Raw genomic sequence first — 21,316 nt, forward strand, 5'->3', positions numbered from 1 at the left:
TCACAATTTATAATCTCAGTTTTGTTCCTTTCTTACCTATCACTCTGTCTTAAAACAGAATTAATTCCAGGTAAGTTTAAGGCAGAAATTCCAGACAAATTTAATATAGAGGGCATTTTTCTGTTGTTCAGAAATCTCATTTTTTTCCCAATTAAATCTCACAAAGAAAAGGCAGTGTTCAAACTTCATTAGCATGAATGAATAATGAAAAATCTTAAAGAAGATAACCTCAGAATGTTAGAGTTTACACAGTATAAATCAATATTCTTTTTAGAAGCTGATTCACAGGTGCTGAGAAACAGGGGTTTTGGTTTTAAAAGAAATTGAACTGCAGCATTAGATGGTTGATTGACTGTAGCTGGCTTTGAACGATCATAAGAAGCCCAGCAGCAAGGGCAAATATTAAGTTGATTTTAATGGTTCAGAGCCAAGGGCTAGACTTTTAGAAGCATCAGGTACCATAAGATGAAGACAGAGGATTAGCAGAATTTTCAGTAGTGTTCGAGCAGATAAAAAACATATCACTGTAGTAGTTTTTAAATGTAAGTCTAGCAATAAATAATGATTACAGACACAGTCTATATTAACTTACTTAAATACTTAAACGTATTGCAAGTTAAAACATGACATGGAATTTAACATAGAGAAGGAATTAGTTCAGACTCTCCTGTTTTCTTTTTAGGAAACAAAACCTGTCAGGCATAGTGCACACAATAGAATGTTAGCTGTTAAACAGGTAATATTCTTATTTCTTTTTTAATTTAAAGAGGTGTCTTTCCTTTTAATTATGATGGCTGGTTTGTTATGGGCTCTTAGTACAGGGAACTGCAGCTGGGCCTGTCAGAAAGAGTATGTTAGGAAACCAAAGATTGCTTGCCCTATTTCTCATAGAAATATAAAACTGCCATAAAATACTGTGAAATCAGGCACAAAACAACACAGACAATATTTTCCTTGTTTAGGAATCTTGCAGAAGGGTCTTTATTCTTGCTTGGAATATATAGAGATGAAGAATTTTAAAAATTTTTGTAGTCTATCCCCTGTGCTAGGTACAATTAGTGAGCTATGACTGCCTTCAGGTTGTCTGGCTCCCAGTCCAGCCTCTGGTCAGTCAGGCCTTTCCCTGCTAAGTAGAAGGGACACACAACACCTTGGGAGGCTTCACCCTGAAGGTGCCCACAGCCAATAGGAGGAGCTGCAGGAGCAGCGAAGTCTCCAACTGCAAATCTTGGAAGATGGACCTCAGCTGGAACAACCCTTTGCCCCAGGTCTAGAGTCAGACTCACACATGCCAGGAAAACTTTGTCCCAGGTGACACCTCCCTTTATGGTCTTGTATGAGCTGAGAGAGAAGATAGCAGAGCAGGACCGTAGCCTGCAAGAACAGCGGTAGAAGCAGCCAAGTCAAGGAGTCATGAAGAGTCTAAACTCGCTGGCTACATCTAAGGTAAGAGATGTGACCAAGCTGAACAGTGACCCTTTGTGGGGTTGGAGCTGAGCAGCCCTAGTCCCCTGCTTATCTCTCTGCCACCTCCCAGGGCATAGAAATGTCTCAGATGGATGCTGAGATGGTAATGGCCCAGCGAACACCCATCCAGCCAGCTGGATTATTTTAAAGGAAAGGTTTTATATTTTTCTCCAGACTTACATTTAGCAGCTTGAAATATGTGCAAAGTACAAGTCTAGGTAAAACCTAAGCTGTTTTAATTCACCTTTACCTCCATTTTGTCAATCTTAGAATTACCCAGAGAGAGAAAAGACCTTTTTTTTTCCCCATGGTTTAAACAAAGTCACAGAAACAAGTTGTTCCTTAATTTCACTTGTTTTCTTCAGTTAAGCATTTTTAACATATATGAATCTTAGCAAAACCCCTATATCTTTTTCAGGTTAATGAACAATAATTTCCATATGTTGAACACAAGGGAGAGTTCTTGTGTTAAGCCTTCCTGTGTTACCCACACAGCAGTAACCAGCTGTTCAGCAGCTGGTGTCACCTACTAGGCAGCTGAATCACTGAGCTGGTACTCCGCTGCCCTGGCGAAGCAGGCCTGGGTCCCATCGTCGTGCCACAGCTGTTTGATGAGCTCAACCAATTCAGAAGACATGCTGCCATCCCCCAGAGTTGTTGCCATGGCACACAGCTTCCTTTCATCTTCCTAAAGAGAAATTTCAGTAAATATTGTGCAAGTGCACTGTGCCTCTCCACCTCCCTGAAGATGTGCTTGGCTTATAATGAGTTACAGGGGCAAAATTTCTCGTTTTCACTGATTTTCCCAGGTAGCTGTACTTGCCTGTGCATGTAAACATCCTTTTACAAGCTCACTTCCCTTCAGCTAGTGCCAAGGTTAGACTTAAATCATGATATACAGAGTTTTCATCTTTTTGTTTGTTTGTTTGTTTGTTTGGGGTTTTTTTGTTCATACAAGGGCTCAGTTTCATCTTGCCATAAGTATTCACCAAAAGTACAGCTTGGAAGGAAAACTTCTATTGCCAGATAGAGTATTAGGATATCAAAAATTAAATAAAAAATAATATTTAAAGTTAACTATATCAAAACAGAAATCTGTAGTTAAATGTATTTTTGGATGTGTTTGGAAGAAAAAATTTCCAGCTTTAGGCCACAGTGAGAATTGTGGCAAAGGAAATAAAGCTAGTGAATGAATTTCCTATATGTTCTTTTATGTGTAGATGAAGAAAACTGTACCAGAATAAAATCCCAAATATTTAAAATATATATTCTGTAATTCCTTCCTTTTGTAGTCAAGTCAAAAAACCTTCAAGGAATCTATTATATTAAAAATATTCCTTTTCAGTACTTAACAGTTTAGGAATGTTCTGTAAATAAAGAGTATGATTAAAATAGTCATTTGATACGGGCAGTTAAATGCCTCCCTGACATCCGATCCTGTCAGATCTCGGAAGCTAAGCAGGGTCAGCCCCGGATTAGTACTTGGATGGGAGACCTCCTGGGAAATGCCGGGTGCTGTAGGTTCTAGTCCTGAGGACTTCACTGGCACTGTCCAAGCTCGCTCGGCCGTGGCAGATGAACCTCAGGACTTAAACGGTGGGGCCAGTTCTGCGCATGCTGAGCCTCACCTAAAATCCACTGCGCATGCTGGAAGGGCACACCCATGTGGGGACAGCCCTTCCCAAATCTTCGTTCGCAAAGTTTGGCCATATATACACTGACACAGCAGGGGATAATAATAAAATATAATTCCTTCCTAGTCGTATAAGTAGACAACTGAAGTGACTTTCAGTCAATAGTAGCAAAAGTATAAATTGATTCTGACAGGCACTGTTTTGGCAGGGAATATTTTATTAAAACATAGAAAATATCATCACAATAATTTATTTTAGAAATGTTCTGTATCTCTATCTCTCAATAGAAATTGAAGTTTATGAAAACTTTGTAGAAGTCAGAAAAATTGAAAATGAAACACTGTATGTTTTCTGATATTTTGAAGGAATTGAGTTAGCATGCAGGGAAAAAAAAGAAAAAAAAAGAAAAAAAAAAAGAAAAAAAGGGAAATTACCACTAGAAGATTGCCTTCATTTGAACAAGGATGGTGGACAGCTGTGTAATTGCCCTTCTACGTTAAACACCACCAGTTCGACTTACACCCCCATCCTCTCAGGCAGTGCAGTGATCAGCAGAACTGGGTCACGCTTTTTCATGTGTGCCCTGCATTTGTCTCAAGGGTTCACCTTCAAGATAAGAGTTAGAATGTTCTCTCCTTCAAGATATGGCATATCATGTCATGATTATAGCTATCCACCTACTATGCTGGATTCGTTGGTTAAATCACCTACAGGAACAAGCCCTGAGCTCAGAGCCTCTGGGGCAGGGTAAATGGTCATTGATTATTATGCAAAAGGTGGCAAATGTGGATTTTGGTGTTTACATAATAAAGGAAGATAGCAGCAGATTGAGCTTATCATAAACCTGATTTATACAATATTTTGTTCTCTCTGGCATTTACACAGACTTCAGCTGATTTTCATATTAAAAATAGATTGAAGTGGTGCTGTAGAAACTAAAAATTATCTCCCTACCCAGAACAGATGTTCTTTAAATTAAGTGCTGAGGCCCTTTCAGGACCAAAAAGAGGTATTTGCAGGCAGACCTGGAACAAAGATAAACCCATTGCTTTCAAGACCAAGAAAATCTGATCCTTGAACAAGGTAACTTTAAGAGGTTAAATCTGGACCAGAACACAACAAGAGCAAAGTCCAGATGAAATTAGAGCTTATCTCAATACAACTCAAGCTTATCAATGACTTATGATTTTATGGGCAATGGAAGATAGGGGGTTTTTGGGTTTTTGGAAGAAAGGGCAATGTTTAATGGCAATTCAAATAAATGTCACCAAACTTTCTATTTTCTTTAAAAATCACATCCAGATTGCTCATACTAAGTTTCGTTGAAAAAGAAGACAGGCACTACAAGTATTTTATACAGTTGTGTTCAGCTATGTTGCTAGAGGCCTATTCTGCAATGACGGTAAGAGTGAGCTGACTGTGTTATAAAAGATAAACTTAAAAATATTGTATTTTCTGCCCTTGGTTATATATAATACTAAGAAATGGACTGGGCTATATAATGAAATTTTTCAATTCCGAGTTCCCCGGACTGTGAAATCTCTTGAAATGAATGTCTATTAAACTGGCATAAAGTCAGCATGTATAAATATCCCAGAAAATTTGGCAGACCTGAGAAAAGAGACCAAAAGTAGGACACAGGAAGAATATATTTCATTTACAGGTGCAAACAGAGTCTGGACCATGTAGTAGATGTCATGGGTTGAGCCAGCACCTGTGACAAAGTGTTGCAAGATTCAACTGCCTTAGGCCATGTAGACTGGTTGACAGGTCCTTATGTAGTACAGCTCGTTAACATAAACCTATTTTCTGTGTGCTGCTTTTGGGCTTTGTTATGTTTGTTTGAATGACTTGCATTCATGCAGAACTTTTAATTTCTATTTTGTCAAATGCCTGTGTGAGCTTTAGTAACCTCTGAAATTTTATCATTTTTTAGGTCAAAGTACCACACATCATTATAATGAAATGTAGACTTCTGGAACAAGAAAAGCTCTTTCAGATAAGCAGATATTCTTCCCTCCAAGATAAACCTCTTGGGATTAGGCAGAATTTGCCAAAACTGGAATCAGCTGTTGTTCTGACAGACCTTTGAGAAATTCTCAGCAAGGTCTGAATTACAGGAAATGGACTAAATTATTGCACAGAAAAGAAAAGTTTTTCCTTTATTTCTGTCCCTGAAAATTCAGGGATTGTGATTGACAGAAGACACCAGATGTCCTTGTGGTGGCTTTGCCTCTCTGTGTCTGTACAGAGGATTGCTAATTGTGTCAGGAAAGTCGGACTCCACTTCCCTGTGGTGCCAACAGGCCAGTCCTGCATCAATACAACACAGAGGTCTCTGCTCGAGGAGCAATGCCAAACCGAAATGCTCCTAACAAGTCTACATGACCCTTCCTTACATGGCTGAACCCCAAGGTTTGTTCATAAAGGGGAAGCGTTTTTTCACATTTGCCAATAACAATAAATAAGTGACTAAGCAACTAGGAAAAGGTTCTGGTTTTTTGTTGGTTTTATTTTAGTGTCTTTGCAACATAAACCTTTCTTTTGTAACAATCAAAATGGCAGTGTATGCAATGTTGGACCTTTGGGCATCAGTCTTGGTAAAATAAAAATAAGTAAGGCCATCTTGTCACATGTAACTTGAAAAGTATTTGGTTTCCACTGTCATAAAGAAAATATTGGACCCTCTTTGTTCCACAGGTCTCTACCACCATATTACAAAAAAATGTGTTACAATGCCTATTTCAAGAGAAAGGTTGTCATACTTACAATTCTATTGGGGTTTGCATAACTGATTCCTAACTTAGCCATTGCTTTCACAATAGCCAGGATAGACTGCATTGCGTTACTGTAAATGATAGGTCTGAACTCCATGCGCTCCTGGTAGGTGAAACCATCTTTATGGATGATCCTGATGCCAAAAAAGAGAGAACAATAGCTTTATAGGATGCATTTAAAAACATTAAAATAAATAGAAAGTAATGAAAAATTGGATCAGATGCTTTTGTGGTCAGCATGAAAAAAAAATAGAATCCATTTGGTCTTTTGAAAAATATTTATCTATGGTTGATCTGTCTATTCTGCTAGAACAAGGAAACAGCCATTCCTGCATCTATGTGAGGTTAAATCTGTGCACCAAATCTGACTGAATAGATACTCTTTTTTCACCTTGTGCATCAATATAAGGTAATGTATGATTCTGGAACAACACCCAGACCCATCCCCGTAGATATGGGGCAAGACACATTTCTATTCTTAGATTCCAAATATTTTATTATTGGAAACTGTAATATTAGTCATGGACTGCCACATTGCTTGTTTAGTCATTCTCATTTTTATCCAGAAACTTGCCTAGATAGAAAATTATTGCAAAAAAATTTCAACACTTATAAAGAAAACAATAAAAATTATTTGTATATCGGTTAAATTTCTAGTTATGGAATAGTCTTACTGTTATTATTTACAGGCTTTGGAGACATACATATTACTTCAGAGAGTGAAGAACCTTAGTAGTCAATTTCAGTAATCTGATTTGGACAGAGAGATTATAATTTCATAATCCTCCTTGACTGAAGAATGGCATGTCATTAATGTTCTCCAAATAAGTGTACAAATTTCATCATGGCTCAGAGACATCTTTTTCCATGAGTTATGAAAAAGGGTGAAACTTTCACCCATTTTGGCCAAGGATACTCTCAAAGAACAAATCTGCTTTGGTTGCTGCTGGAACCGAGACTCTACTCTTCCTGACCTCAGGTAGTCAGAGATGAAGGTCAGGTTATCAAATAAAGAATTCCTGGCCTTTTGGATTTGTTTTTTTACCCTTATCTTGCCAGAGATACAGTTTAGATAGACATATACAAGCAGAAAGGGTTGATGTGAACGGATCTGACAGGTTGGCCCATCATGAGTACAGATGTGTGTCTTGAGGAGACTTGCCTTTCCAGGGCAGAAGTCAGCCCTGTCAAAAAATAATTCACTCACATACACACAAAACTCAGATCACTCCTGATATGTCTTAACATGTCTCTGCTTTACAGATGTCAGAAAAGTCAAAAGTTGCCTTCTTGTGCGTGAAGGAACAGCAACTATAGGAAAAAACTCTCTAAAATGTTTTCCCAATCCCTTCTAGAACAGGCAAATCTCCAAACTCTCTTTTGAAGCCTTGCTTTTCTGAATTCTGTTTTCAGCATGAAGTCAAATGAATTCTGAAAGATTCAAACAAATTCTATTGAACTTGGGAGAAAAAAAAAGGAGAGATTCTGGAAAAGAGACCTCCCTATTGTAAGGGTACATTGCTCTGGATTTCTTTATTGATAAAAAAGGCTTCTCATTAGATGGGTGACTTTTATTCAGTATCAACAGGCATGATGAGTTACTAAATATTTTATTTCCTGCATTTCATTTGCTGAATTATTTGTAGTAGCTTTGTACTGCTAACTCAGAGTATAGAAAATAGATACCCAATTTGGTTTAAAAAAGTTAGATCACACATTGGAAATTATGTAGTTAGATGCACAAAGCTCAAGAGATTTTTTTCCCCCCCTTTCTAGTATCTGTCATAAACATCCTCATCTTTTTAAGGATTTGCAGCGTATCTATATTTGGAGCATCAGAAGATATTGTGCAAAGCTTAGTGGATGGATAAAATAACTTCGATTGAAATCTTCAGACTGAAAAACTCTAATATTTATTAATTAGAAAATTATATTAATAGGAGTAATATTTCCATGATTTTAGTGGAAATTATGTTTTCAGCAAAATTACTTGTTTTGTAAGGAGCTATCAGCCTTTTTTAGAAAATGTTAGGCTTCCATGGAAAAAAAAACAAAAAAACCCCCTCAAAACTGAATTTTTTTTTAACTGAAAAAAATCCCTTAAAAAGAAGTCCTTGGTTGTGACAGAAAAACGACATTTTATATGAAAACTGATCATTTTAGTGAACAGTTTTGCTATAAAATAATTCATATTTGTGATCAAGCTGACAGCTCATAAATGCACAGGGCTTTAAATATAACTCACAATTTTGCAGTGTTCTGCCCCCTCCTCCCTGCTGTTAAGACTTACCAGCCTTCTTAAAGTGCTCAGTTCAGAGGAACATCTTTAATCTGTTCCTACTTGGGGAACCTTTGAGCACAATACACTTCAGTGATTTGCTGAATAGGGAGGGTCTGCTGAATGGAACTCAAACCAGAAATAAGTTTGTCCACCATTTAACTGCAGAAAAAGGGTTAGCAAAGTATTTGATAGATGGTTCTGAATCTGTATAATTAAAAAATGAGCTGCTTAAATAGTAGAAAACTGTTCTTATGACATAATATTTTTACTTAACTCTTTAAAATGCATTGTTGAAAATAAATAGGTAGAACTTAACTTCAGAATAGTATAACTGCTTTGGTAAAACAGTTTGATTTTTACACAGGAAGAGATTGGTGCTTACAGAGTGACCTTTTATTTATTGTGTAGTTGAATGAGAACTTGCTTTGAGTAATTTTTCTTATTTTACTCAAATAAATGTAACCACTGTAATAAGACATTAGCTAGATCGCTCATACTACAAATACCAAATTCAACAACTGATATGCATATTCAGACTTACTTCATTTGCTTTACAATAGTGCTCTTTCCTGACTCTCCAGCACCTGCAGAAAGGGAATGTTGAGAAGATGTGATTGATAGATGAATAAGAAGCAAGTACTAAAAATAATGCTCTGGAAGATAAAATTTTCTATCTCTGAGGAGATGTACAGATGTTTTAGATTCCCATTCTACTAACTGTAAACCTTCATTAATGTCCAATTGGATTTAAAAAGAACAAACTCCTGATAAAAGTATTAATTCTTAAAAGTAAAGGAACACTTAAAAAGAAAGGAACATTCTGTCCATTAAGAGAAAAATACAGACCTTTTAATTACCACAGAAATAAAATATGGGTCATACTTTGATTTCATCTCTGCCTGGTGGGCAGGAAAACATGAGCAAGTTACAGCTTCTGATAGTGTCCCATTCACTGCATGATTTGTAGCTGCTGTTTTAATATGCATTATGACCTTTTGTAAGCCAAACCAGCCAGCTCCATGCCCTTTAGCCAGCCTCCATGAGAAAATGGTAAAACCAGAATGTGGAGACCTGCATGTGGTCAAGCTCATGATGCAGAGGCAGCATATGAGCACAGGACTTGACCCTGGTGTTTTGTGGGTTCCTCTGCCCTGTGGTGTTCTGCTAGGAAGTAGTGGGGCTGGAAGTAGGAAACCTGCAGAGCACTGCAACGGTTCCAGCTTGAGAATGATTCTGCAGAAAACCCCCACAGCTGGCAAAGTGGTACAGGTGTTTGCTTGCACAGCCAGTTGCAGACTAGGGCATAGGTTTGACCAAATACTGTACAATTAAATTGCCTTCTTATCTCTTGCAAAGTGAGTAATCACAGTGCAAACTGTCTCCTTTGGAAATCAACAAGAGTGTCATCTTTGGTCAGTGAGAATCACAAGGGTTGGCAAGAGCTGCCCAAAAAAAGATTACAAAAGCACCTGAAGGGAGGATTTAACTTTGTGAATCCATGGGATGGGATTCATCACTGCTTTTCTCTGTGTAGATTATCATTTGCCTCATAGGATGGTATCAAACACTTTTGACAAAAGAGAAAATCTGGGCAATAGGTTTTTTAACCAAGGACTTCTCTGTGGATGAAACAAACCTATTACAGACTTTCCAAACACTTTTTGTAAAGCTAATACCATTCAAATGACAGGGATTAATTTACTCAAATGAATCAAAACAGATACCTAACCACATGCAAAGCATTTTCTGAAACCCACGATGGGAACAGTAGAAGTGCAGGAACAAAGCAAGCCTATGCAAAATGGGCTGATGCTGCCATCTGCCACAGTTTGGAAAAAATGCAAATTTGGTTTACATCATTTATTATCCTTTCAGGGCTTTTCTGAAGAACTTGGTAAAGCTCTGTCAGCAAGTGATATTTGCTACACCTTTTGTAGGGAAGAGAGCAGGCTGTGCTGAAAATTCATGCATTCAACTCACGGAAAGATGCCAGGAAACATAATAGAGAAATGAACCACTCTTCCAGATCTGAAAGACAATGTTAAAATAGAGTGGGAGGCATAATTTATATCTTTTGGATGCATTTTTCTACCTCTGCTCATCTTTAATTTATGATCCAATAATACCTTTATCTAAACAACAGATGACTTTCAGACTTTGGCTTCACTCTGGAGTATCCTGTTAGTTGTGGCAGCATTTTCAACTCAGGAATTGGGTCAGGAGCAGTTTGCTTTGCGTCTGCTTCCTTTATTCCTTCCCCTTCCTGTAAAGTTGGCTCCTTCAGCCAGTCCCCAGGATGACAGAGCAGGGATGGGGCTGCAATTCCACCCACCACAGTAGCCTGCTTCTTACAGAAACAGTGGCAAAAGTGCATCGCGAAAGACCTTATGTGACTATGGAGGGAGCTGAAGACATCTTCTTCAAGCCCAGATTTTCTGAATAGGAGGCAAGAACTTAGGCCAAACTTATTTTTGTTCTGGAGCTCAGGAAGTTTAAATGTCAAAGCCCATAATTTGCATTGCACACATTTAAACTCTAGCTTCTTTCAAATTTACCTCACATTTCTGTCACAATTTCCTTGACTTGACTCAATGCACAGCCAATAAAAGCACAAAGTCTCAGTCAGTGCCTGAAACTGACACTGCTCCCAGGAGCTGAAAGATGTCCCCACTGCCATTATGGTGGACATTTCTTCCCAGAGATGACATTCACATGCCACACGCAGGGCGTCTGACATCCACTTTCACTGAGGAGCTGTACATGCAGAACTCTGGCTTGCTGTAGCCTGCATCTCTTCTTGCTTTCTGTTTTCCAGAGGTGCAATCCACCAACATCCCAAGCCCATTATGGTTCTGGGCACACTGGGGCTGGAGAGGAGGCTCAAGAAGAAGTGCCATGTAACATGGCTGCAAAGAAACCATCCCTCAGCAGCTTCACACAAATTTCCCTGTTGCTATGGGACTGCTCAGTCTCTTCCCTGCAGGGCACCATGGCATATAGCCAGAGCAGAAATAGAGGAAAAACTGGAGGTAACTTGAAAATACATGAGAATCTCTCCAATTTGAAGGGGAACAGAACCTAGATCCTCAAATATAACTTTACATTACTATTTCTTGAAGAAAAATTTGTTAGAATAATTGAGGAGAGTACAAGTTCCTTTCAAGATTAACATCTGTTGAAACACTGAGGAAAGTTCTTTGTATATATTAACCTGCTTTTTTCTCTCGAATCAAGAGCTATTACCTCCATACAATCATTATCCATGTGAAAGGAAATGTTTAGTTTAGAAAGTTTCCAGAATTAAAGGTAAGGAAATAAATAAAACCCTATTGAATACTTTGTTTGAAATGTGTCAGTAAAACCACTGACAATGACATAAACCAGCAAAAAGCAGGAAAAAAATACTCAAATTAAAATAAAAAAGCACTTCACATGTCTTCCTGAGCCTTGACTGTGTCATTCAGAGCTCTGGATATTGTGAACTAGACTTGAAATCATAACTTCCTGGTTCTCTTACCAGACTCAACAAACTTACTCCATAGGAGAACACAACTAGAGAAAAAATCCAAGCTCTAAGTGTCTAGGTCCTTAAATGCTACTCCACCCCTTAAAAAAGAAAATCAGTGCATTCCCATGAATAGGATTATTGGACTGTTTTTGTGTTCAATGCGTATGTTTCTAGTTCAGGTGTTAATAACAAGAACTAAAGTTTCACTAATTTAACTGGTTGTAAATACCTAAACTATAAATCTCTACATTCAGATTACTTACCAGAGATCTCCTATAGTTAATGGAGAAAAATATTTGCTACTAAAACAAATAGCTTCAATTTTTGTTCTCCTGAAGCAGTTGTTTAAATTAAATTGTGTGAGGTTTGCCCTAAAAGGGAGTAAAGTGATCTGAGGATGACCAGTTCTACTCAGGGTGACTTTTGTCCTGACACTGAAAGCTCTAGATAATGAGGACATGGAGTAATACTTTGAAAATAAATAAAATAACAGTTTTAAGGGTTATTTAAATGGAATCTAAGTTCTTATTCGTTCAGTGAAACATCACTGTGAGCATCAGCTATTTTGGACATATTTGAAATGCGCACTGTACTTTGCACACCAATAAATTGCAGACTGGTGTCTCGCAAAGCATATAAACTTCATGTGATGTGGCAGGCCAGATAGAGCCCTGATACAAAGGAAATAAAACTTTCACCTTGGAATTTGTTCTAGACTCATAAAACAACCTGATTTTTGGAAGTATATGCAGAGATCAGATTTGTTGGGGGATGGGGTGCCTCTGACAGCATGGAAACACCTCACATATTGTTCTAAACATTCTTGACCCCTGGACAGCTTGTGAGGAATGTCAGAAAGTGGCATAATTTCCCTCCTCCCTCAGTTTACATGTGCATGTCATATAAACTCTCTATATAAACCAGATAGTGTGTTTCCCCAGGTCATAGAACTTAACATAAACAAATGCAGTGTCTTTGTTTTCTCAATATAATTTGTTTTTTGTAAAGGGACCTGTTGGTGGACACAGAGACATCACATAAAGTATTAAATAATCCTCATAGAGAATGGTGAGTATAAATTGTTTTTTTTTTTTTACATTGGAAGTGTAAGAATGAAATGAAGACACTGAAAAACTTATACCTACCAATTTTTTTCTGAGTATTTTCTATCAATTTGCCCATTGCAAAAAGAAATAATGATGTCATGTGGTCTGCCGTACAGAGGCTTTATGCATGACTGAAGTGACACCTGGGACTAGGGTAGGACTAGTCTGGCTTGAATAGTCCTTGATTTATGAAGTCAAAAATTTGTATAACTACTGAGACCACTGCAGAAGTATGGAAAGATAACAAGTACAAATCTGAACACAGTAGATTTAATCCTCTGCTATCTGGCCATTTCACACAGTCCCTACGGAAGAGTGTCCCTTACACACAGTGCTTCAGCATCCTCAGTTCCAGGCATTCAAGAGGCATTTTCACTCTGGTGGTGCAATAGGCTCCAAACAGACTCACAGTTTATTCACGTCTTACTTTTTTAAGAACAATAAAATTCAAGCTGTTAAGTCAATAATATTTTTTTACTCTCTTCAAAATGTTTTTTACCAAGACTTACAATCTGTTGTAACAGGAGGATGAAGCCTTCCAAAACATTACCCACCGACAGATTTGAATTTTTATCATGTATGACACAAGTAAAGGAAGATATTGTAGAAATCTATAAAGAAAATATTTCAGATCCTAATGATCATCTTGTCTCATGAAAAGAGTGATCATGTAGTTAATGAAACTGAAATATGTTCAGATTTGAAATTAATGAAATAGAAGTGCTTTTCACATAGCTTGCAATCAATCTCTAAGAATTTTACTAAGGTATCTCAAGGTTGATATTAACAGTGTCAGAAGAAGACTGATTATATACATTAGGAAACATATTAAACTAAAGTCCTTTATACTAAATACATGCATATGTTCAATAGGAGTGGGAAGGGTTATCTTCTTTGTCCTGGTGTAGAACAGCCTTCAGTAATACTAGGAAGGCATAAAAGCTTGAAGATCAAACTGCTTAACTTATAAATTCCTCTTTATCTGGAAAATTCCTCTTTATCCTATACATTCCTCTTAAAGGATTTCTTACCTTCCTCATGAATAAGGTTGAATAAGGTCAGAGACAGGATGCTGAAGTAGATGGACCCTGGTTCTAACTTAATGTCCCAAATCCTTTTTGTAATAATACATAGAAATAATTTAAGCTTTGCAAAAGTTTTAATGGAAATATTGTTCTTATTTTTTGTTCTTTTTCTTTTTTTTTTTTTAACAAACTTAAGCGTGCCTCAGTAGGGACAATATTTTATATTCATGTGGCAAGCAAATCTGCATTCTCCACTGGACTGAAAAACTATGTAAACTGCAATCTGAATCCTGATGGTACATAAGGTGTATCAAACTGCTACTTTTATATTATTATTTGATAGAATGTTTTTTTCTTACTCCTTTTTGAATAATAGATTCTCAAGTGGTATAAATAGAGTTTTTGCATAAGATACAAAACAACTTGAATTAAGTTGATTTACTTTATTTAAAGGATCTGCTTACTTCTGAATAAATGTCAGTTTAAAAGCATTTCTAAGCATTGTGGTTACAATGAAGAAAAAAGAGAAACACTTCAATGATCAAAATCTATTTTTCTATTCACTAGGAGACACTAAGGTAAACTGCTATGAGATACATCATACTTTTAGAAGAAAAGTATTAAGACATCAGGAGTCTTGTGCTCTTGGATATTTCTTGTAAGCTGCATAGTACTAAGGTAAAAAAGACACAAGAATAAAGATGTATCAAGAAAATTATTTTTCTCTTTAGCCATTAGAGCCTCTGGCTGGTAATAAATTGATCATAGTGTGAATTAGAAGTAGTAGCTTGTGAGAATATTCATCTGTATTCATCTCAATACTTTTCATTCCCCTCTCCAAAAGATCATTTTTATATATTGGAACAGCCATTCTAAAACACTTGCTGCTTCTGTAAATAATGAGATGCATTACTCTAGAAAATAAATATCAATACCTTGTGACACCTGTGGATTGTAACCAGTTATCCTACTTAATCCTTCTCCAAATGAATGCATATAGATCCATGGGAAAAATAAAGTCTCTGCTATGTTCTGTGTAAGCAAGCATCATAACATTCATTCTAACAGCAGGTTATCACTTTTCAAAAATTGATTAACATTTGAAATAGAATACATGCAGTGACATGGCCATTTCCAGCCAACTCCTTGTAACTTCATGAGTGGCCACAACTAGAAAATGTTTTATACACATATTACACAATTGTCTTCTTCAAATAAAATAGTGAGAGCTGGCAAATTCACTGTACTGAAATGTGATTGCAGAGCTAAACAACCCCCCAGTGGAAAAGCATTATGAGCAATTTATATTTAATTTACCCAACAGTAGTAGTTTGACTGTCCTGGCTTCCCTCTCTGCATCTGCTTGGAGTTTCTTTTCCAGTTCTCTGGATCTCCTGGCCGACTCCTTGCTCTCTGAACTGGCTCCACTGCCCATCTTGAGGTGTTAAAAAAATCTGTCCAGCTGATTAACTTATAAGGGTGTTTGCTTTAACTCAGAAGAGCAACAGCCTGTGCTTAAAGAAAAATAAAAAATCCCATTCAACATCTGTGGTCAGCCTACAAATCAAATGGTCCTTTCTCACCTGTCACATGACCTAGAGTTGTTATAGCCAAGGATTTACATAGGGATACAAAAACATAAGGTTGTGATGTCATAGAATTAAAGTTATCCATTCAAGATCAAACCAAAGCACAGATAGATCTCTCTTCTTGTTCAGAGAAGTTCCAGTTTCATGTGCTTTAAAGAAATGTGCTGAATGTCTTGAAACAAGAGAATTAGGAATAATTGTGCTCATGGTAAAATGTCCAGCTTGTGAATCAGTGTATATGCCCTGAAGCAAAAAAACCCAGGTCAGATTGTCTCCATTGATATAATAATTTCATCTTAGTTTCTTCACAGTTCAATAGTATTATAGAAGTGTTTTATGCAATATGATGAAAATATTACTTGACATGTGGTGTCAGCAGTATATTGAGAAAATGTATCTGCTCTAATAGTACCCCAGTGGAAAAGCGTAGAATTACTATCAGTTAAAAAAATACAAAATACTTCTTTTTCTGTCCCTTCCCTTCAGATTAAAGATTTAAATAAAATAATTCTCCCCAACATGCAAGACTGTAGTTTATTCCTGTATTATACATATTCACTATATAAGGTGTTCCAGTTATATAAAAAGAGAAACATGAAATTATATTACAATTCTACAATTATTCACTAATACTAATCAGTAACATTCTGACTTTATAATATATAAGCATATGAGGTTCAGCATGAAAACTATTTTTAAGGGCAAAATAAGAATGTAGGTCGAGTTGTGTTAGACTTATTTTTACATCAGAAGATAAATGAGGAAGAGGGCCAAAGGCAAACTTGTCCCGTTCTATTCAAAAGAAACTTCCCCACAGCAGAAATAGGTGGACCTCAATTGTAACAGGAAGGCAACTGGCACTGGATGGGGAACATGGGAGTGAACAGAATAAAAATCACCAATGTGCTAATGAGTTTTGAGCCATTAGAGCTGGGGAGAAAAGAGAAGTCCTTTGCTGTTCTCATCCCATTCAGTAGTGAGTGTCTTCTCAGACCTAATTTTAAGACCACAAACTGCAGTTTCATCTGTAGCTGTGCTTTGTCATCATGTGCCTCTCAGTCAGCAGGACAGGAAGCCGTGCAGTTTTCAGTCTTCTTGCCTTATTTGCCAGAAATGAACAATCAGTCCTTGCTAACAGCTGAACTTTTGCATATACATTTACAATGCAAGAAAATTCTCTGTTTCGTTAGGCTTATATTCCTGCTTTGTTTATTCTTTAGAATAGGCCATCATAAGATCTTTATGCAACCATAGTAACAACTAATTTGTTTAAAAAATGAAAATAAGCAGCTTTAGAGCTCTGATATCAATGCCAGGTGTTTGTTTATAGGAACTGTAGGCAAGTACAGTGCTCCTATGGTTTTCAGGAGGGATTGAAAAGTAATCTTGTTTGAGCATTTCTGAAAACTAACAAAACTAAAACTTAAATGTTATTGTCACAAATCATGAAGATGAACATCACCTCCAGATTTAAGGCCCAATTCACTACTGAGTTGTTCCAGGCAGCTACTAGTATAATTCTAGTAATCTTGCATTTAATTTTCACACTATCAAACTGGAACAGAGTAACGGTAAACTATTCAGTTCTACTGAACAAAATTGGGTGTAAATAAAACACCATTTGCATCATTTTTCCTAGAAGGAAAGCAATGGAAAATCAATGTGTACCTGATAACATAAGTTTCCTAAAATTCTTTGTGGTTATTTTGACTATACACAGGATTTGGTTTTAAATAATTAGATATCTGAACCAAGCAGGCTATAAAGAGAATGTGTATAAATAAAGATAAAACTAATTATTTCATAAACATGCAGTGTTTGTAACATTTTATCCATTTGATTTACTAAGTTCTACCTTCAAACCTTGAATAGGTTACTGAAAAAAACACAGTAATTTGTTTCTGTCTCTCTGAAGACTAAACAGAACTCTCTTTTGTTTTAGACATCATCCTCCTTGTTGTCATCATCATTACTAACTATGTTTTGGTTGAGAAAATTTCTGCTGATGACTAAGACAGAAGTGATAGACAACTACCTTACAGGGTTCAGTTGATTCTAAAATGTTTTGTAATATCTTTTCTTCTCCTCTTCTAGGTGCAATTAAAAAAAAAATCTGTTCTTGCTTCTATTGAATCAACCACCTTGATTTGATATGGAAGTATTTGAAAGTAAATCTAGAAAATGGTCCTATGAAATACAATCATGCTTTCTAAAGATTCTCAGTTTTGCGGCTGAAGTTGTTTCTCGTGATGCACTCTAGGTGGTGCTGGTAATATAGAGTGTACACTAAAGCATTCTGTAGCTGTAAGAGCTCTGATACTGAAAGTCTGTTTCAAATCATCTGTTCAGAAGTCGTGGGTTACAGATTCTGCATTCCAGTTCTAAATTTTTATTTGGGAACTTATATTAAAGATGATACTTGTTTGGTTTGTGGGTTTTTTTATTTGTTTGTTTGTTGGCAAATAATATAGTTTGCCATGTTAATAGAATTCTTGATTAACTTAGGTTTTCATTTTCAGTTTCTTCTGAAAGTACTAAACTCTTCCCAGTCAAAGAAAGAGGAACAGCTTACGAAATTCACACTTTCTAAGTTTTCTCTTTCTTTCCAGTTCTTTGCATTTACAAACTGTTCAGACTGGAATACATTATCTTTTCCATGTTTCACTATAATAAATGTTTTTTCTTTTTTTTTCCCTGAAAAAAAATTAGAGGAATGACATTGATAAAAGAGGAGGAAGTTTTAGAAAGAATAGATTTCTCTAAATTTAGAAACATTCAATACAAATCCTTCAGTATGTCTAAAGAAAGGAAGCTTGAAAAATCTTCAGTACAATGCCTTTTACAATCAAAGGAAACCCTTCGGGCTCTTTGGGTTGGCTACTGAATTTCTCACATTGCAGCTCCCAGTTACACTGTTACACATTCACAATATTTTAGTGGGGAAAACCCTTGCACCCTCAATATAAAAAAACCCAACAAACATGTAGACTTTTGTAATTAGTAATATGCAGGGATACCTGCTAAATAACAGTTGTTCCAGCTTTTGAGACTTGTTCAGAGTCATCTCTGGCACTTGGCCACAGTCATGAGGTTGAACTGTTTGTGGGCCTGAGGAACTCTCTCCACACAGGATTATGTTGCACTATGTGATGTTTACAGTTTGGACTGTCATCTGCCTTGCACAGAGTAGGCACACCCATGCTGTTTAACTGCAATAAATAATATGACAGGTGGATGTGAGCTTTCCATCTCACATGGAGATGGATCTGAAAGACATCTCATAATTCAGCACTGCAAAGCCTTGAAAAACCTTAACTTTGAATTTGTTTCTTCTTTGAGCTGAGGGTTGGACTAAAGACCTCAGGAGGTCCCTTTCAACCAAAACAGTTCTGTAATTTTGTTAGAGAAATTTTAACTAATTTTATCTTAATTTATGAAGCTGGTCTATAAGTTACTAAGGCTTCAAGGAGTTTGACAAGACACACTGCAGTGCCTCTTTCTTATGGAATATATATACCTAAACATAAAGTCATTTTAGTAAAAGACCACTTGCCAGTGTGTCTGAAAAAGAGGAGTTCAGGAAAAGACAAGTCATCCTTGCTGGTGAAAGATATATTTCATATATCACCTGACCTTCATGTCAGTATACTTTATTTTGACTCCTCCAGCAGAAGTATCTGAAGTATAAAAAGACCTTCATCCCTAAACTGACTAAGTCACCTTATCTTACATGTAAGATGAATGTACTGAGGGTAGTAGCACAGTAAGGTCTAAATACTCATCTCTCCATCAGATCTTCTGGCCAAATTTTTAAAGTTAGTGTGTCCCCAAAAGTTTCCTGTGCAGCAGGTAGTAGTATTCTTCTGTAAGAAACTGAGGATTTCCAAGCTCTGACTACCTTTGAGTTAACAAGGTTGACAATGTCATATATGACCTGGCAGAAAACATAGCAACAGTACTACAGGGAAAACCAGAGAACCTGGAGAACCTGCCATCAGCAACAACACTGAAAGTTCTGCTTCCATCATGGAGAGAGAATGATGAATAACAGAAGTAATTCAGTGTCCTACTCTCATTCCTATAAGCATTTATCATAGTATCATAGTATGGAGATTGACAATTGTCACATTTTATTAGTCTAAGGTATCTCAGTGCCATAGCACAGTTTGTGTTGAGATTGATACATTTTCCCTTTGGCTTGAGATGTATGGATACAATACAGTCCAAAGAGGAGCTAAATACTTATTTGGACCTTTTTTTTTTTTTTTTGGTGGGTTTCACATCACCCTCAAGCTGCAACAGTTTCAATTTTGTGACTTAGTCACAATATCTGGAAGAGGTTCAGAGTGGCAACAGGAGACACATTGAGAAACCCTCCATGGACAGTCTGTGACACAAAGAATTTCTTACTGTTACACTGTACATCTAGGGTATATGGACAGTTCTGAATTCAACCTGATCAGCCTCTTCCAGATCAATCTTACATTCTTGTGAGTCTGAGAGATGTAAAACTCACAGAAGGATTAACATCCATCTGGTGTATCACTTATTAAGGCACTGGTCAAAAGACTTAATGTAACAGCCTCTCCAGGCAACCTATTCCAATGCTTGAACACTCAGTGTGAAGAAAAGTTTCACACAGAATCACAAAGTTTAGAATGTACCATAGTGGGTTATCCTGATCCAACCTCGCTGCACAAGAAGGGTCATCTCAGAGCACATGGCACAGGATTGTGCCCAGATAGTTCTTGAATATCTCCAGAGAAGGACACCCAACAACTTCTCTGGATAATTTATTCCATTTCTCTGTTTGGAATTTCCTTTTCTGTTGCCTCTTTTCTCAGGAGAGTTTGGCTCTGTCAACTTCCCTTTTCCTGGATGGAAGACTATGTTAGATCCTCTCCTTCATCAGGCTGAGCAAACACAACATCTTCCCCATGTTCTTCAGCCTTCTGATCTTTCTCATTGGCTCATGGCAATTTCTTTTCTTTTGTGAGTGGTCCAAAGGCTAGAAACACCTGCCTGGGAGTGCCCTCAGGGGAGCTCAGTTCACAGGTTCCTTTGACCCGGTGTCTGTACTCCTAAAACAGCTCAGTATGTGACTGGCCTTGCGTAAAGGCATTTGCTGTTCATATTGAACTTACTGTCTGCCATTCAGGTCCTCTTCTGCAAAGACACTTTCTCCTTAATCAACTCCCAGCCCACAACATTGCACGGAGTTATTCTGTTCCAGATGCAGGAGTTCACATTAATCCTTGAGCTTCATGAGGTCCATCTTGGCCCATTCCTCTAACATACTGAGGTCTGTCTGAAAGGTAGCCCTGCCCCATAGCACACCAACCACTAATTAGCACTGTTCAGAGTTAATGCTAAGTAAATTAACCCAGAGCAGTTTGCAAGCACACATGAAATTCAGTGTTTGGGCAATAACATTCTTTGCTACTGGAAAAAAAATAACAAGTTATGTCTGTCCTTTCTAACACAGTTCAAAGCATCTCATAAAAACAGATGAACATTTAACTCAGAGCAACTTAAGGACATGATATAGAAAATCTTTAATACCCATCGTGAAGCCTTTTCTGTATGCACTACATGCTTCCACAATAGTTTAAGTACCATGTTATATGAAAGATAAATTCTTTTTGTTCTGGTGCCTGTAATCATTCTTGTTTATTTTGCATTCAATTTATTGATGAATCCACGAATCCTGCTGTTGTTCCTCTTGCTTCAACAACAACAAAAAAACCCAACTAAATGAAATCATCAGATCTACATGACTCTCCTCATGACATTTCAGAAATTAAAATAACTATAACATAGCTGTTTCAGTAGGGTCACATAAATGAATTCGGTGTTCCAGATACCATCCTGGAAGTTTGAGTGGTGACCTATCCCTTGTATTTTCCACTCTATGGAAAAGAGCACTAAC

The 21,316-nt window shown here is 37.0% G+C and overlaps 1 protein-coding gene across 1 annotated transcript in view; it reads right to left on the bottom strand.

Annotated features, from left to right (window-relative positions):
- Nucleotides 1-20,655, bottom strand: part of GNAT3 (G protein subunit alpha transducin 3) — a 28,992-nt gene extending 8,337 nt beyond the window's left edge. Inside the window, exons 1-5 of the mRNA XM_071550104.1 lie at nt 20,532-20,655; nt 15,116-15,312; nt 8,701-8,743; nt 5,871-6,012; nt 1,998-2,155 (exon numbers count right to left, since the gene is read on the bottom strand). Coding sequence (XP_071406205.1) covers nt 1,998-2,155; nt 5,871-6,012; nt 8,701-8,743; nt 15,116-15,233 — 461 coding nt within the window. The 5' untranslated portion in view covers nt 15,234-15,312; nt 20,532-20,655. The remainder of the gene's footprint in view (nt 1-1,997; nt 2,156-5,870; nt 6,013-8,700; nt 8,744-15,115; nt 15,313-20,531) is intronic.
- Nucleotides 20,656-21,316: the final 661 nt, after the last annotated feature.

Source organism: Pithys albifrons, chromosome 3 (genome assembly GCF_047495875.1).
Source record: "Pithys albifrons albifrons isolate INPA30051 chromosome 3, PitAlb_v1, whole genome shotgun sequence".
Classification (NCBI taxonomy): domain Eukaryota; kingdom Metazoa; phylum Chordata; class Aves; order Passeriformes; family Thamnophilidae; genus Pithys; species Pithys albifrons.